General features: G+C 38.6%; 1 protein-coding gene across 1 annotated transcript in view; it reads right to left on the reverse strand.

Annotated features, from left to right (window-relative positions):
• LOC122803780 (echinoderm microtubule-associated protein-like 5) overlaps positions 1-17,875 on the reverse strand; it is a 3,919,718-nt gene that overhangs the window by 758,548 nt on the left and 3,143,295 nt on the right. The window contains exon 34 of the mRNA XM_044073467.1: positions 16,472-16,645. Coding sequence (XP_043929402.1) covers positions 16,472-16,645 — 174 coding nt within the window. The remainder of the gene's footprint in view (positions 1-16,471; positions 16,646-17,875) is intronic.

The raw sequence follows: 17,875 nt of genomic DNA on the forward strand, positions 1-17,875 counted from the left end.
TTAACATTGTCATGGTAAGCCTATGATTCTAGGTAGCCATGGGGCTTTAACACTATCCCAAAGTAACTAATCTTATGGATGCAATAAATGCACTGCAAGTACCTCTCCTCCAGTCTGCCTGTAATCTTTATTTCATTTTGCCAGTTGCTCTTTCGCTTCTCCATCAGGAAGTTTAACAACAATTTACTGCATCTGGATCAGCACTGCTTCTTAATAAACATTAATGTGGCCCTGCAATTCACACTCTTACAGCCTGAGGGGACAAGATACAAAGGTTCTTTCTGTACATGATCAAGCTTTTTTTTAGCAGGTCTGCTGATGCTTTGTAAAACTCTGGCTGATCTTCTGGAAGCAGCACCACTTAATATTCAGCGGTAAAAGAAAAGTCTCTTTATTGTACTTCAAAACGTCAAAATGTTAAAAATGTATGACTTGGTTCTACTCGTTGACCTTCTTCAGCATTATCTACACATAACTGTAGGTTATTGGTATAAACAGGGCATAACCACTTCACCATAATCACTTATGAATACATTTAAAGTGGCAGCAGCATATTTAGCAAGCAAATCACCATTTTAACAAAGATGTGACAAATAAAAATAGAAACTGCATTACAAACAGATGCGAAGTCTCAAAAATATTTAACTTTTTTTTCTTTTGTATACAAGCAACAATACATAAGGTATACATTACTTACTATAAATGCTAAATTGTTTTAACCACTTGAGTTGTAAGAATAACTTCTCCTTACAAATACTCATTCAAACTTGGATAAAATACCCCCTTTAATATTCTGCATTCCGTTCTGGCTTAGTAAATGCTGAACAAATGCAGGTCAGCCCTGTTTTGTATAATCTTGTCAATACCTGTTAAGTGAAAATGGACCCCTTGGTGTTTATGTTTGCATAAAGCATTTGTTTGATTTTTACATTTACTGTCTCTTAGGTGTTCTGAAATACAATGTTTGAACATCCAGATGTATTCCCTATGGAAAAGTGAAAAAAAACCTCTAAATAAATAACATAGTTACTAGAACAAGTAATCAAATCTCTGATGTTAAACTTCCTGCATGTATTAACTGTCATAACATGTATTTGTTTCATTTACCACTTTGCAAAAGGTACAGTTACCAAACTGATGACAACACACTGGGGCTGTGCTTGAAAGGGTGGTTTGTATCTCAACTTCTGATGTTACCAAGCTTCTGTTGCCCCCCCCATTTTTTTTATCTCCTTTAAAAGAACACACATTTTTCAAGTAGTATTCTGCCAAGCCATATTTAGATTAAAAACAATGTCCCAGTGAGTTGCTACTATTTTCCTGAATTCCTTCATGTTGGTTGAAAAGGTAATGACAAAAGATAAAATGAGTGAACTTGTCAGCCTTCACTTTTCTATATTCCAATAAGTCAGTGCGTATCACGTTATTAGTAATCTCTAGGGCATTACTAATATTAGCTTTACTGTACCCTTTGACTTTTAGTCTGACGGCCAATTCATGAGCACACCTGTAATATTTATTTTAATCAGAACAAGTTTGCCTAATCCTTGTAAATTCTGATTTGGGAATTCTTTTAAAGATGTGGTAAGGGTGGAGGTGGCAACTACTAGCGGGTAAAAAATAATTTTCTGAAAAAGGGGTTCTAAAACAGGTGGTGCTGTCAAGGGCATGGTCATCAGATACTTTATATCAAAACATACAGAAATGAAATTGTACATCTATCACATTCTACTCTAAATTTCAAGCCCCACTTATTTTCATTCAGATCAAATAATCCAAAGCTTTTCTGTATCAGAAGTCTAGATGAGCCAGCAGGAACCTCCGATACATCTTTGCTCCCAAAAGTTAGTTATGGGTTGAATCACAAATTACTGTGTCCTTGAAATATGCCATAAAAAGGTCTGCATATCTGGGGCAAAAGACACCTCTGTTGTTGTACCACTTTGTTTGTGTCTTTCGGCTTTTCCCGATTAGGGGTCGCCACAGCGGAACTCCGGTCCGCTAATGATTGGCAGTAGAGTTTTACGTGCTGGCTTGCCGGGCCTAACGCACAACCTTCAATGAAGGAACACCCGTCCACGCATGTCGCCACACAGAAGACGCTCTGAGAATCGAACGGGCAACGTCTAACTGTGAGGCGATAACGCTACCGCAGCACCACCACCTAAGTTGCAAAATACATTGGTTGGCCAAAAGAAAAAAAAATTGTCAGGAAATTTTCTGTGATACATAACAGAAATGTACTGAACCCAGATGGATATACGTTAACTCTTTTTAAGCAGTATTCTAAAGCTTGTAAACCAGTCCAGTGCGGAATACTGGTGTACAGCAGCATCTAAGGACAACTGGGATATAACTGCTTGAATCAGCTGTAAAAACTGAGTGGCATTTTACATATTTGCCCTGACTAATCATAACAAAGGTGTAAGCTTCATAACCAAGAAATCCACTAGAGGTTCAGTTGAAGAACTACTACCTGCTATTATGGATCTCCCTGAGGATTTCTGTGCATCCTTGTGTATCTTAGAAAGAAAACAGAAAAAAATGTGGCCTTGGACTGTCCACCATTTATCTGCTGCATATTTCTTTTTGACAACAAAATTAATTATTGTTAATAATAATAGTAATAATAATACCACCCTCTTACAAAGTCAGTTTCAAAAAGACATCAGGTTTATGTTTAAGCATCAGGCAGGGTCTAGCACCATGTGATTACACAATGTTTGAATCTGAATGTCAATGACAATGTTTGAATTTGAATATCTGAGAAGGCGAGTTGGAATGAGAGCAGGACAACAGTTTCTGAAAGCAGTTTATCAGCAGACAAGGAAGCAGGGGTTATGGTTAGGTGAGAGGCACTGACACAGGAAAACTTCCAGAGACTGGCCTTTAGCAATGTTTCGAATTTAGGGTACAATGGGATTTTTTTATTTGGAACTGGATGGATTCCCAATGTCTGGGTCCAGGTATGGAGAATCAATGTACTGTGAAGTTTTGTTATGAAGGGTTGTAATACAGGCACAGTGTATATCTGGATTCTGAGGCTGTAGAAATGCATTTGCATAATTAGCTTAGCTTTTAAGGGTGGGGCGGTCACTTTATTTAGGAATCTGAACAGCTGTGATCCTAAGAAAAGGCCTTAGTTGTACTGCGACCCAGTTTGCCTTCTCCACAATTTCACAGTAGTATTCATGTTTTGGGGAATGAGGATACATTGAAAATGTTTTTGTATTGTTGGTTATTTGTGTTTGACTGGAGTTATATTTTGAAACAGATGCAACCAGGGAAAGGCCATATTCAACCTGGGAAAATAGAATGCCTTTAACTATGGTGGTTCTTGTGGGTTTGGAATGAAATGGAGAGATTTTATTGGCCCAAAATAAGAGGGAATTAACCTTTTTCTTAGTGTAATGAAGGTCTATAGAGATGTTTAATGAAATACAATGTCAAATATCCAAGTTATAAATGCATTAGTATTTCCAATGAGTGTATTGTTTTAATCATAAATTTGTAATTGGTAGAGGATTTTCTTAAGCCTGTCTTCGATGGTGAAAATCATACTTTCAGTTTTGATGGAGTTGAGCAGCTGATTTTTGTTGCTGATTCAGTGGAGTAAAGAGAGGAAGTCTGACTAAAGATCTTTTTGGAGGACAATAAGAGCATCATTTGTGCAAAATAGGATCAAGCTGCTGTGCAGAGTAGTAAGGGGATGTGATGTAAGTTAAAGGACAGTTCATTAACAAAGATACAAAATAGGGGCAGGCAAGTATGGATTCTTGTGGAACCCTTGCTGAAAGCTAGTTAACTCAGAAAATGATGAATGAACTTTGACAGAGATGTGCTGGTTGGACAGAGAGCTTTAAAACCATGGTAGGGTTTCTGGATTAATATCAATTTCAAGAATGTGTTATAGGAGGATCTATGATCAACAGGAACAAATGCTTTAGTAAGGTCAATAAAGATGGCACTAGTCAACTGCTTTTTCATCTGTAAGGATCCATAGGACTGTAAGTGTGTTGATTCCTGAACAGAAGATGTGTTGTTCATAGGAAAGTAGCTTTTAGATAGTAATGTGTTCTGTCAGGGGTCTACTTTATTTAATCGAAAACGTGTTATGTCGAACACCACTCCACTGACACATATACATCGAACCGCAAAATAATCAAACACACAAAACCATGAAATTATGCAAAATTCAAAATGTGGAAGTGTTTTGGTTGGCATGTCTGAGCTACAGATCCATAAACGTAAGCGTGCGATAGTTACGGACATTAGGGTTAGGATTAGGGTGCGGGTTAAGGTAAGTGCATAGATAGGTAATGTAATATGGGTAATGTATTTAACGTTTAGTGTAAGGTTTGAGGTAGGTGTTTGGTTAGTGTATGTGTGTGGTTTATTTATTTTGTTTGGGTATAGCTCCATAGGGTAAGTGTGCGGTAGTTACGGACCTTAGGGTTAGGGAGGGGTTAAGGAGAGTTCATAGATAGTGGTGTATGTGGGGTTTAGTGTAGGGTTAGAAGTAGGGTTTTGGTTGGTGTATGTTTGTGGTTTATTTATTTTGTTTGGGTGGGTAGTGTGTTTCAGGCAGTGGGGTTGGCCGAGTATGACAATTCAGTATTTTGAGTTTTGCGGTTTTGTGCATTTGATTATTTCGCAGTTCGATGTATATGTGTTGATGGAATGGTGTTCGACGTAATGCGTTTTTGATTAAATAAAGTAGACCCTTCCGTCAGTTGACTATAGATAACCTCAAGAATTTTACTTAGTATGGGGTGGAAATAAGATTGATGAACTTAATGAAAAGGAGATGGACAATATTGTCTTCATCAGTACAAAAGGAAAACCATAGCTGCTCTGCAGCTTTATAATACTGTTCTTCTTCCTCAGAGTCTGCAGGTTGTCTATTTTTTTTTTTACTGATGAAGACAGATAATCAAAAGTTTCAAAGATTTCTGAAGCAGAAATCTTGGCCAGAGGCAAATGAGAAAAAAGAGAGGTGGATAGATGTGTTTCCTGCATTGCTACCATATAAAACATTCCTCTGCCAAGCATCTATAATCAATGGTTCATATAATTGTCAAAGGCTCACTTGACCTTCATCTGCATCCACTTTAACAGCTAGACCTCTCCCAATCAATTTATCTTTTATGATGGTTAGAACCAATATAGGTGCTTCTCTTTTATCAGGTATAGAAATTACCAGCAGGGTAATATTGTTCATTGTCCTTTTTTTTTTTTTTGCACAGTTGTTTTTAGGGAAGCAGGGCTTTTTTCTTTTTTAGTATGTATTCTGCCTGTCTTTCATCTGCCACCCTCTTTTATAACAAACCTTTTCTAACCTTTAATATGTAGGCTTCTATTGTGTAGATAATGCTTGTTTATGTTTGTAGCCTTTATTTTTTACACAGTTCACAATGAACTGAAATGTGCCATACTTTGGTAAATATAAAAGCATGAATAGTAATGTTACAGAAGTAGTTTCTTGCACAAATACACTTGTTCAGGGACTTCTTTGAGGCATACACAGACATAGCCTATAAAATAGAAAAAGTAAATATTAGGATTGTCATGAAAGTTAAAAATGGAAGACAAGTACTGAAATAAAACCTAAACACTGGGAATAAATTAACTAAGAGAAATGGATGATTCAAAGAATTCCTCAAAGAGGAGCAAAAGAAAATCCATATAACTGTTACACTGATATCAAGAAAAACTGTGATGGTGTGAGCCAATGTCTGTATACAAATATTGTTTCAGATGACCAGTATTAGTGCATCATGGCATAAGCAGCATGGCATAAGTCTATAATGGCCCAAGGAGTAACACATGTACTGCTGGGAAATTTTACACCAACACCAGCTAACAAATGTAAGAATACCCATTTCTTCTCTCTTACTGTTTTAATACTACTGGTCAAAGTGAGATCAGAGCTACAATAGATATGCTGTTTACTTACTTAACATCACTCTTACACAATACTATATGAATTCCATTAATAGAATAATTCATGATCATGCGAAAAAGTAAAGGATATCATAAACAGTTTTGAGAATCTAAAGAAAAAAACATAATATTTAAGAATAACAGTCAGACTTAACTCATTACAGCCAAGTGCACCTCCACATGTTTCTGAGGTTAACTCCTACATCAAATATTGCTTGTTCATATTTGCATTAATAATTTCAAAACCATGCTACATACAAGGTTATTATAAGATGTCCTTACATTCACTGCTGCAGTATTCTTAACATATGACAGTACTCTTAACATATGGGATTCCTTGCTGTGGAACCCTGACATCTGGCTAGTCTACCAAAGATTCCTGTTGCTTTAAAGGTCACCCAAAGGCTCTTTGCATAGCATAGGGTATAAAGGTGATGTTCAGGACTACCACAGTTAGAACTTCTTTGCTGCCAGTCCGAATGTATCTTTTCACTGTTGGTCTGTTTACCTGTGTCTGTTTTCTACCAGTTGACCACATTTTTGTTCTCCAGTGACTAACTATTCCTGTTTGCTGACTTCTTTGCAGTTGCAAATAAGTGGAGTTTTTTTGTTTTTTCTTGTCTTGTTTTGTGCTTCTTGGGTTAATGTCATCCAGGAAGGGTAAATGTCAGTGTGGGAGACAGATTCCCCATAAAGACCTCTACGATAAGTGTCTTTTTTGTCTAGGAGCATGTCATGACCATACATCTTGTTCAATTTGTCAGGCATTCATCCCGAAAACAAATTTGCAGTAGACTTTTTTCCCTTTCCTCGTATCTTGAGAACCAGCATCTTAAGCTTCTTGCTAAAGAGATAGTGGAAGGAATCTCCCACTCTGAGGGTCAGCAGTTAGGGAAGAAGAAGAAGTAGAAGAAGGTGAAAAGGTATGACCAGAATCTTCCACCGTCCAGCCTCTACCAGGTGTTTCTCCCGAAGTCGTTACAAACCTGGAGACTCATCCGGCTGTGTTGTCAGATTTCTCTGCCCCGACGTGTTGGAGGCCAGCGGGATCTTGCTGGCAGAATGTCCGAAGAGGCATTGCTTGCCACCATCTCAGACATTCGGGGGAAGCACAGTTGATTTTTTTCCAAGGCGCCTAGGGAAGTTCCTCTGTTTTTAGCTGGGGAAGAAGTTCCTACTATGGTTTTCAACTCTCATCCTTGGTCTCAGCCGTTTCTTCTGCTCCTAGGAATCCACAAAGTGAGTAGCAGGTCTTTAATCAGAGGCTATTTACTGCTTTAATTTCCTTAAAGCCTCCTCAAGGAGTTTTAGTTCCTGCACCTCCTTGGTCCTCTACTCCCCTTAAAAGGCCTACAGAACAGGATTATTCTAAGGATGAGTAAGATTCTGATGATGAATTCTTGACTTATGCTACTCAGATTCCTTCCCCTTTGGACTATGGGTTAGTGGAGGAGGAATCTAATAGTCCTGATGTTCCTTTTGAGGAAATTTCCTTTGGGGACACATTGTCTAGGATGATGGATTTTTTTTAAGTGGGATTGTGATCAGGTCTCTGAAATCCATAGGAGGTACTATGAGTTCCTGCAGTTGGAATCTCCTAAGATTGGGGCTATTCCTCCTGTTTTGGCTGCTTTGCTGGATGCTTTTTCCAATGCCTCTCATGTGCCTGATTCTCTGCCCCTGCTCCCAAGAAACCTGACAGGTTTTATACGGTGCCTGAGGATTGTATTTTTTTACATAAATGTCCTGCTGCTAACCCCTCTGTAGTGTCTGTAGCCTCTGATAAGCCATCTCATTTGCTTCCTTCCCCCAAGTTATTGCCTTCTGACAATGACAGCAGAGCTATGGAAAGGCTGGGCAAGAAGGTCTACGCTTCTGCTACCCTAGCTTTCAGGGCTATTAATTATCAGACCCATATGTCTAAGTGGGTCTACTTCATATGAGCAAAAGCCCATATGAACAAATCCAACATTACCGAGATGAATTTAATGAAACTGCAAAAAAATGAAACTTTAAAAGCCCGAATCACACATAAATGAAAATTGTTTACCAGATGTCTCCAACCAATCCATCGCGCTATCTTCTTACAAAAAACAAATTAAAAACCTTACAGTATACTTCCATCATTTTTGCAGGGGGCAAATCCCCTGCACCACCCACAAATTAAATATACCAATTCTGAGATCACACTATCTTACATTTATTTATTTATTTTTATTTATTTATTTACATTTGTTGACCGGGAGAGTCCAACTGGACACAGGTCCATTTTCAGCGGAGGCCTGGGGAGAAAAGCTCCACATTAAGTATTATTTGCATTATACAGTTAAAAAACATAGCATTTAAATATAGACATTAGTCCAGTTAAGGACGCAAGACAAGAAGAAAACAGATGTAAAACAGCTGGAGAACATATTACAATTTTAAAATATGGTGACATATACTAAACATGGTTACAAATGCAGTTGAGATTCTTCAGTGAACAATTGATACAATCTGCTTTTGAGGTATATAACAGCCATTAGCAGTTGTTGCTACAAGAAGTTAGTATTATGTGGTAGGTAGCTGGGAACATGAGTAGCCAAGCTTGCTAAGAGTAGGTTGTTTGATAGGGGGCTGAGAGAGGTAGTGGTTGGGGGGAGTGGATGGCATGGGGGGGGTTGCAAGGGCATATCTGACAAGTTTTGAAATGTGATTTTAGTAAGGATTTAAAGTGGGTGCAAGAAGTTACAGAGGTAATTGAGGATGGGAGGGAGTTCCAGAGTTTGGCTATAGTGCAGGAGAATAATGCTTCTCTAGCAGAGTTAATGGCTCTTGTGACCTGTAGGAGGTTTTTGTGGCTGGATCTTAGTGGTCTCATGGTAATTTAGGGATGGATTAGATTCTGGAGGGATGGGACTTTTAGTGGTTGGTTTATTAGTTTGTGGGCGAGTGCAAGTTGGTACCATTGAAGGAGGTGGGGGAGCTCTAGCCAGCCCATTTCTGCTAGTGAGAGACAGTGGTGAGTACGGTAGGAAGCCCCTGTGGCGAATTTGGTGATTTTGTTGTAGCAGGTTTCGAGCTTATTTAAATCGTATTGTCTAAGGTTAGTAAATATTACAGAGGCATAGAGTAGGGTAGAGATAAGATGAGAATTTGCTACTGAAATTTTAGCTGCTTTGGTAAGTAGTTGCTGATTTCTATATAATGCTCCTAGTTTTTTGTGCACTTTTTTAATGGTCATGGAAATGTGAATGTCAAAGTTCAGTTTATTGTCTATTTTTACTCCTAGTAATTTGGTGTGTTCTGTAGGATGGATGGTGGTGGTGTCTTTTGCTGTGATGTTAAAGTGAGAGCTGTCTAGAGTAAGTTTGTTGGGTTGGAAGATTAGTAATTTTGTTTTGTTTGGGTTGAGTATTAGTTGGGCATCGGATAACCAAATTTCAATAGAAGAAAATGCTTCCTGTGTGACTTTTTTCAGTTATGGTAGGGAGTGGGCTGTGCAGATGATGGCTAGATTATTGGTGAAAATAGAGAAGAGTAGGGGTCCCAGGATGGACCCTTGGGGAACTCCTATGGAGACTGGTAGTTGGGGCGATAAGTTGTCCTGCCAAACAACTGCTTGTTGGCGGTCAGATAGGTAACTCTGAAACCAGTTGATGACTGGTTGAGAGAAGGATAGGTTATTGAGAAGAGAGATGAGTGTGGGACCATGTCGAAAGCTTTAGAGAGGTCTAGAAAGGTAGCTGAGGAGAGATAACCTGCATTTTTATTTTGTAGGATAGTGTTAGAGAAAGAGAGTAAGGCGGTGGTGGTGCTATGGTTAGGTCGGAAACCGTGTTGTATGTTGGAGACGAGGTTGTTAGCAAGGAGGTGATCTGAGACTTGAGAATGAATGCATCTCTCTGGTATTTTGGAGAGTGGCGAGGGAATAGCTATGGGGCAGTAATTGGTTAGATCTGTGGAGGGGCTTCCTTTGTGTAGGGGAATTATGTGTGAGACTTTCCATAGTACAGGAACATAACTTTCTCACAGAGTTCTGTTAATCAAGAGTGATACGGGGTAGGCTAGAGCATCAGCTGCAAGTTGAATGTATTCCCTGGGAGGTTGTCTGCTGCTAATCTGGTGGTTTTAAGTTTAGTTAGTAGTAGTTTTATTTTGGAGGTAGGAACAGGAGAGAAAGAGAAGCTAGTTGGGAGATTGTTAGTTCTAGCTGATGGTGTTGGTTTATGGGGGGGGGGGTTGTGTTGTCTAGCTAGTGATAGTACGGTTTGTGTGAAGGGATTGTTGAAAGAGGTAGCAATATTTTCGGAGGAGTGAGTTAAGTTAGGAGTGGGTGTACTTAACTTTACCTGGGTGGAAGATGGAGTTTATTGAGGACCAGAATTGTTTGGGGTTATGTTGGGAGGAGTTAAGGGCAGACTGGTAGTATTGGATTTTGTCCTGTTTTATAAGCTTTTTGGTTCTATTGCGTAGTTCTAGGAATATTTGCTTAGTAGAGGGGGTTTTGGTTTTGTGCCAGTTGTCCCACGCTTTATCCCTGTTTTTCATTTCAGACTTCGTGTTTTTTTGTAGCCATGGGGATTGTTGGGCTCTAGTTCAGGAACGTCTTATGAGGGCATGGTAATTAAGGATGCTTAGGAATGTTTTATTAAAGTAGTCAACTGCGCCATCTAGTTTGAGGTATTTTAGAGGTTGCCAGTTACAGTTTTTTAGGGATGAGCTGAATGAGAGAGGGCTGAAGTTAGTTTTTATGTGTACTTGACGGTAGATGATGGGTTTTGCTTTATAAAGGTGTTTTCTTAGTAAGAAGGTTGGGGAGTGATCACTGAGGCTGTCAGATAAACAGCCTGCTATATATAACTGGGGGCTCTTATTGACTAGTATCCAATCAAGGGTAGTGTGTTTGTTGGAGTTATTTATCCTAGTAGATGACTGGACTAGTTGGGTGAAGCCATGAAGGTTTACATGATGGGTTGGGTGGTTGCTACAGCAGGATTGCCAGTCAGTGTTGAAGTCTCCTAGAATTTAAGTTTCTTGGGGTAGGTGGTGGGTAGTCCAGCTGAAGAGGTTTTCAAGTGGAGGGATGTTGTGGCCTGGTGGGAAGTAGAAACCTATTATGTTTAGGGTTTTATTTTGGTTTATTTTAAGGTTGGTATATATTATTTCTTCCTTACCTATTTGTGGAGCTGCTAATTTAAGATCTGGATATCTAGATGCTGCTTAAATATTATAGCTATACCACCTCCTTTTTTGATTAGTCAGTCTACTCTTAGTATATCGTAACCAGTAGGGAGGATTTGCTCATTAGTAATGTGTGGTTTTAACCATGTTTCTGTAAGGATCACTACATCAGGGGAGTAAAAGTCTATGGTGGCATGGAATTCATGCACATTGTTGCATATACTTCTAATATTTAGGCTTATCAGAAGGAGGTCGGTTGGCTTTCTATTGACTACGATTTGGGAGATGTGGTTTGTAGTCTGATTATGAGGGGAGGGGTTGGAGATAGAGGGACCAGGATTAGGATGGATGTCTCCACTGAGTGCTAGGCTGGATATGGATGAGATGATTAGTTTTATCAATTTCTGTATATGCTTGCTTATAAGGGAAGTTTTTTGATTCTGTTCTGTGGGCAATAGGTATGGTGGTAGGGTTATGTTACATTGTGGGGTTATTTTTAGTTTAGGTATTGTGGTCTGTAGTCTATATAGAGGGTGTATTGTGAAGGTTGTTGACCTGATGAGAGAGTAGTAGAGCAGAGGTGGGATATGAGTGGTGGTGTGTGTGGTGGTACAGTGCCAGTGGTTGAGTGCAGGAATGGTGGAGGTTTGGTAAGATGTGATGTATGCAAGGAGTGTGCATGCAGTGAGTATAGGTATGGTGTGCCTGTACATATTAGCTGAGTAGGAGGGATAGTAGTGAGAAGTTGTAGGAGGAAGTATAGGTGTGGTGGTGTTATAGGTTGAAGGGTGGGAGGAGTTACTGTTTGTAATAAAGGTAGGACAACTGGGGGCGGGTGGAAATTGGGGGAAGGGAGGGGAATGTAGCGGGCAACAGATGAAGAAAGACTATCAGTAGGTTTATAATGAAAAGGGCTGGCCCTGATTAGGCTGCAATTGTTCTTGTGAGGAGGGGGAGGATCAGAATAGACCAGAAAAGTGGTGGATAGCAATAGTATGATGAAAAGAGCTGGCCCGGATTTCACAGATATGCAAGTCTACAGAAACAATAAGAAAAGGCAGTAGGTACTCTGACTTGCTTGTTTTGCATACCTGTCTTATTGAAATAAAATAAGCCAATTTTACCAAGGTGTTATGGGGAAATTAGGAAGACAATAATTTATAAGAGAAAAGGTTTAGTAGAAGTAGAGAAACAGCAGAGCATACAAATAGTACAGCATATAAAGACAGATTGCAGTTAGAAGTACAGAATGGGGGGGGGGGCAGCTAATGCTCTGAAACAATAAGAAAATCAGTAGGTACTTTGGACTTACTTGTTTTGCATACCTTTCTTGTGAAATAAAATAAACACTTGTAACCAGGAGTATGGGGGATTTAGAAAGACCACAAGTTATAGCAGAAAGGGTTTAGTAATACTAGAAAAACAACAGGGCTTTCAAATAGTTGAAACAGCTTGCAAAGGGAGACTGCTGTTAGGAAGTACAGTATGGGGAGAGGCAAACTAATGTCCGTGATGGAGTGCTTTAAAATAGAAATTAAACATGGGCTAACAATTAATTTTGTCTGGAGGATAAAACATACTTTTTGTATATTTTGAAAATAACACTCATTCCAAGGTTGCCTGGTTCTGTTAAAGAGTGGCAAATGGGCTCCTCCTACTAAGGCTCTTCAGTTTTCAGGGACTCTAAAGCCTTCCTTTCCAGACAAATCAGGTGCTCTCTGACTATCCGTCCCTTCCCATCTACATTCCTCTTTCTCTTGCAAGAGCCTTCCCTCTTCAGTCAAGGCTCATTCTACTAGAGTTATGACTTCTTCTGGTGCCTTTTTCAAGGGCTTAGATACTAATTCTATTTTAGAAGCAGTTACCTGGACTTCTGAGCATACCTTTACCAAACATTACAAATTGGATGATATCTATAGAGTTAGGGCTGGTTTTGCTAGTGCCATTCTTCATGGCTTTTTTAGGGGACTCTTCTGTTCCTTCCCCCTTCCTAGTTTCCTCTTGAGCATTGGCACTCTCCCCTATGTTAAGAATACTGCAGCAGTGAATGTACAGACATAGCACAATTGCATAAAATCTTACCATAACAGTAGATGTCCTTGCTTTCACTGCTGCAGTATTCGCTCCATCCCTTAGTCCTTTCCCTTCCTGGATGTATATGTTACCTCTTGGGTTCCTTGGACTGGTGTTCATACTGGAACAATCAGTTTTGACTATGGCAGGCCTGTACATCACCTTTATGCCCTACAGCGTTTGAGTGACATTCGGTGTGCCTTTAAAACAACAGGAGTCTTTGATAGACTGGCCGGATGTCGGGCTTCCATGGCAGGGAATCCCATATGTTAAGAATCCTGTCATCTGTTAAGAATACTGCAGCAGTGAATATAAGGACATCTACTGTTATGGTAAGATTTTACCCAACTGCACTACTTCATCTTAAAGCACATATGATGGCAAACACAATTGTATTGATATCACAAACTCAGAACCACACAGGCAGAAAAACGACTGAAAAACAAACACCTGCTGGAGGAACCATCTCTAGAAATCACACAATGACATCAACCACCATAAACTTTAATGAACATGAATTTCCAATAAAAAAAAAAACAATATTTAAGTTGTTTAATTCAAACAATTCAGTTTGATTATTTTTAACAATTTCAAACTTTTAATAGTTAATCAAGAGAGTATTTATTAATTAGTGGATAGCATTGGTAGCTTTCTAATCATATGATGTAATTAAGGTTATTTTTTAAGTATTTGAGTGGAGTGTTCAATCAAGGTTTTAGTTCTGAAGAAGTTCCTGTAACAATTTTAATGGAACAAAAGCTCTCAACTTTTTTTTTTAAATATTGGTTTTATATCAGAAGTTCGTGTTCATTAAAGTTTTGGTGGTTGATGTCAGAGTGTGTTTTCTGGAGCCGGGTCATCCAGCAGGTGTCTTTTTTTACAAGTGTATTGATATTTGACCTCTGTCTAATGCAGCTAAAGAGATAATGGATTTTGTTTGTATACTGTTTATTTGTATTGTAATAATTTTCATATTTCTCTAAATATCTCAATATTCAGATAATACAGACATAACTGCATAGCCTCATATAAAAGCTTACAGATGTATGAAAAAAATCCTGCTGGCAGTATGTCTCTTCCTTGAATAGTTAGTGAAATATCATAAGCTGTTTCCACAACAATACAAAATTAATATTCACTGCCTTTATTTTGGCTTATAAAATCCAGTTTAAAGCATCAAACTGAATGAATGTCACCAATATAAAGATTAATTTATCCTAAATAGTGCCATTTATACTTTTCTAGTAACACTTCTGGTTCCAGAGATGTGAATATTTGTTTGAACTGTAAGCTGATAACTTCATTTTTTAAAGGCTCAGTCCAGACCCACTGGAAGTAAAAGGTACACACTCAAAAAAGCTGTACTGAGGGAATGCGTTAAGCTTCTCAACCATGAATGCTTGTAAAACTGTGTCACAGTGCTCACCAAATTAACCAAACTTAATGGTGTTGGTGGGAGTGGCATAGTGGTGCACTAAGTAGCATTTTCAACTCACCTCACAACAAAAAATTTCTCTAGTCTGACTCTAAGCTGGGGTACACTGGAAGGATGGATTAATAGGGTTGGCACTGTTGCAGAAAGAGATGACTCCGATTGCGGTTTAGATGACCTTGGATCAATTATTGGGCCAGATGCTGGAGAAGCTGACAAGGGAGGTTGGACATTTAGGTTCATCCTGTGGAACAGGAAGGCAGTCCAATTACTGACATGATGACATTATGTTGTGCGGGAGTATGCAGCACGCAATATTTGATCAGGGTGTGCTTTCCACACCAGCAGCAGGTGATGCTACCTTTCTACTGCATGCATGGAAGCATATATGGGTCAGGAAAGATATTATTCATACCAAAAAATTCACCACACATGCGACGAAAACAAAACAAAACCGAAAAAACAACAAAAATAAGGAAAAAAACGTACTGTAGTAGGGCGAAAAACACAGCTTTATTCAAGACTAAGCGCTTTCACCTCTTAATCTTAGGCTTCTTCAGAGTCACAAAAAGTATACATCAATTCCTATTTAAGTAAAAAAATCTCATGACATCACACTTACAAAATTAAAACTACTTCCTTTATTAAATAACCATACAGTTCAATTTAAAATATCTCATAATGAATAAAACACATTAGAATAAACATGTAAATTCATATCAAATACTAAACCAAAACATTAAAACCACCCCTGTGAAGGTTTATATTTGTATAGATTTCCATTTTAAAAGGGGGGCAATAGATATGCTGTCATTAATACCTTGAAATGTTTTGGCATTTAATCTTAGTTGCCATTTTGTTTCCCTTAGTTCCAAGTCAACTTTAATATTGCCACCCCTATTGCTTTTCTCAACTTTATCAATGATAAAAAACAAAAATCTCTTAAAATTATCACATACAGTGGAATGATGATAGAGGGCACTACTAGTCTTCCTATTCCTATTGTCCCTTACATGCTCATTTCTATCCCTTAATTTACGTATGGTTTTTCCAACATAGAATGCTGAGCATGTAATGCAAGTTGCTATGTACACCACATTCATAATTGTACAAGTTCCCTGACCAGGACACTCCAAAGTACGGGGATAACCATCCACCGCCACATACGGCCCATCATTAATAAATTTACAGTAGTTGCAAGAACCACACTTGTACATTCTAGAGATATGCCGGTTGCCTTGTCCCACTCCTTTCAAATCTAGGGCTTCCTTGATGTTCATGCCTCTACTGTAAACCACTTTAGGTTTGTCACCCAATCTTTGTTTGAGCTCCATATCAAATGTTCTATCCCAAACTGTATTTAAAATATTGATATTATTCATCCCTGCAGTGATGCAGGTTCACAAAACAGCCGCAAGAGGTGAGGTTTATGCCTATCAGAACTTCCTCCAAGCAGTGCTTCACATATGATGTTGGTATGGGAGCAGGTGCATCTGGTAGTTCTTCAGCCTGTAACAATTTGAGTTTGATTCATAAATAATGGCGGACACATTATAAGTCAGACCATCAGTCTGCTAGGATGAGGGCATTCCCTGACCATGTTGTAAGGAGGAAGTTCTAAAGTAGGAGAGGTACAAGTAAACACCTACATGCATGCTTGGATGATGGGGTCTTCTGATTGGCTCTTGATCTGGACAGCAGACAGATGTTGCTATCCAAAAAATGGGTTTGTGCAAAAATATTGATAAAGGGTTAATGCCTTCTAGAAAGGAAGGTAAAAGGCTTTCTGAAGGTTATATAATTCCAGGTAGTTACAAGACTAATTTAACAAGCACTGAGTTGATTCTTGAACTGTCCTACCTTCCTGCCACTTCCAGATGGTGACTGTGTGCTCTGGATCCAATCCCACAGATAGCAGCAGTTTGCCAGTGGCACTGAAGCTGACAGAACAAACCCCCTTTGAATGGCAGCAGCGTAGAATGGAGTGGGTCTGTTTGTTCATTGCATCCCAAATGTGGATTGATGGAGATGTGGCTAAGGAGAAGGAAAACTGCATTAGTGACACATTAAAAAAGCCAAGCAGAATGGTTATATACTTGATCAAATTCTCTTTCCAACAATATCATCACGACAAACAGCAATCCATCCACATGCATCACAAATTCTTTCTGTGCTAGAAATAAGAGACTGAAAACAGTAGAAAAGGAAGCCTTTGGTTCAGCCACAGGATGAGAACAGAACAGTCAGGTACAGAGCAGGGTCGGGAAGGAAGAGTAAAGCACAAGTGTAAATGCACACTTTGAAAGCTTGGTTGCAAACTAATATGTAGAGAAAAGTATTTAAGCACTAGTCAACTCAAAAATGACAAGTTAGGTCATCAAATGTAAAACATGGCATCATTAAGAGCTTCACTTAAAGCACAGCAGGATCCAGAAGAAGCAGGATCATTACTCTAAAGGCAAGCATGAGCACCTTGACAGAAAATAGAACACAGGTATACCAAAAATCCGGGCAGTAGTGCTTTCCGAATGCTTTGAGGAAAAGGATGAGATCCGTACCATATTTGTCTTCACTGCATCCAGTACTGTGCAGTAGACAGACTTTACAGCCAGTATATTTAGTTATCGATATGATGTCAACATACTGATTAGATTTACTCTTAAAGCTAATCTTGTAGAACATGTTTCCTTTAATTCTTATGGCTAAATACATCAAGACCTCTATCAGCAGAAAAATCAATTTACCATGTAGTTTATTCCTTAGAGTTAGGCTAAATTAGTCAACATACCTTATTAAATAAAAATGGTCTACATGAAAAGATCACATTGTACATTCTGCTGGGATAAGGTGTTATTAAAAACAGAAAGAAAAAAAACTGATGTACTTAGACTACAGCAGTCCTTCTTCAGGAAATAAAGTTAATACTAATGAAATATACATACAATACCAAATCGTGAATCTGTTTCATTCAGTACATCTTTGTTGGATCAATAAAGGTTTCACATCATCTTTTTTTCTGCCTAGCTCTCCTTATAAGGGCTGGGGTGTGAAATGGTGGCAGTGGGAGAAAATGAAGTGGGTTACAAGATGACATTTCATCATTAACAGCATGTTGGTTAAATTAAAAGGATCTTTGATAGTGTGGTATTGACCAAAAAATGGACAGTTTTTGAACAAAGCTGAAATAAGGTGAACAGAAAAATCATAAATAGCCAAAATAAGCAAGGGGTACATGGAAAGACACTGCTATCTCTTTACATCTGA

This window comes from Protopterus annectens, chromosome 6.part0, assembly GCF_019279795.1.
Source record: "Protopterus annectens isolate FY-2018-M chromosome 6.part0, PAN1.0, whole genome shotgun sequence".
NCBI lineage: Eukaryota > Metazoa > Chordata > Ceratodontiformes > Protopteridae > Protopterus > Protopterus annectens.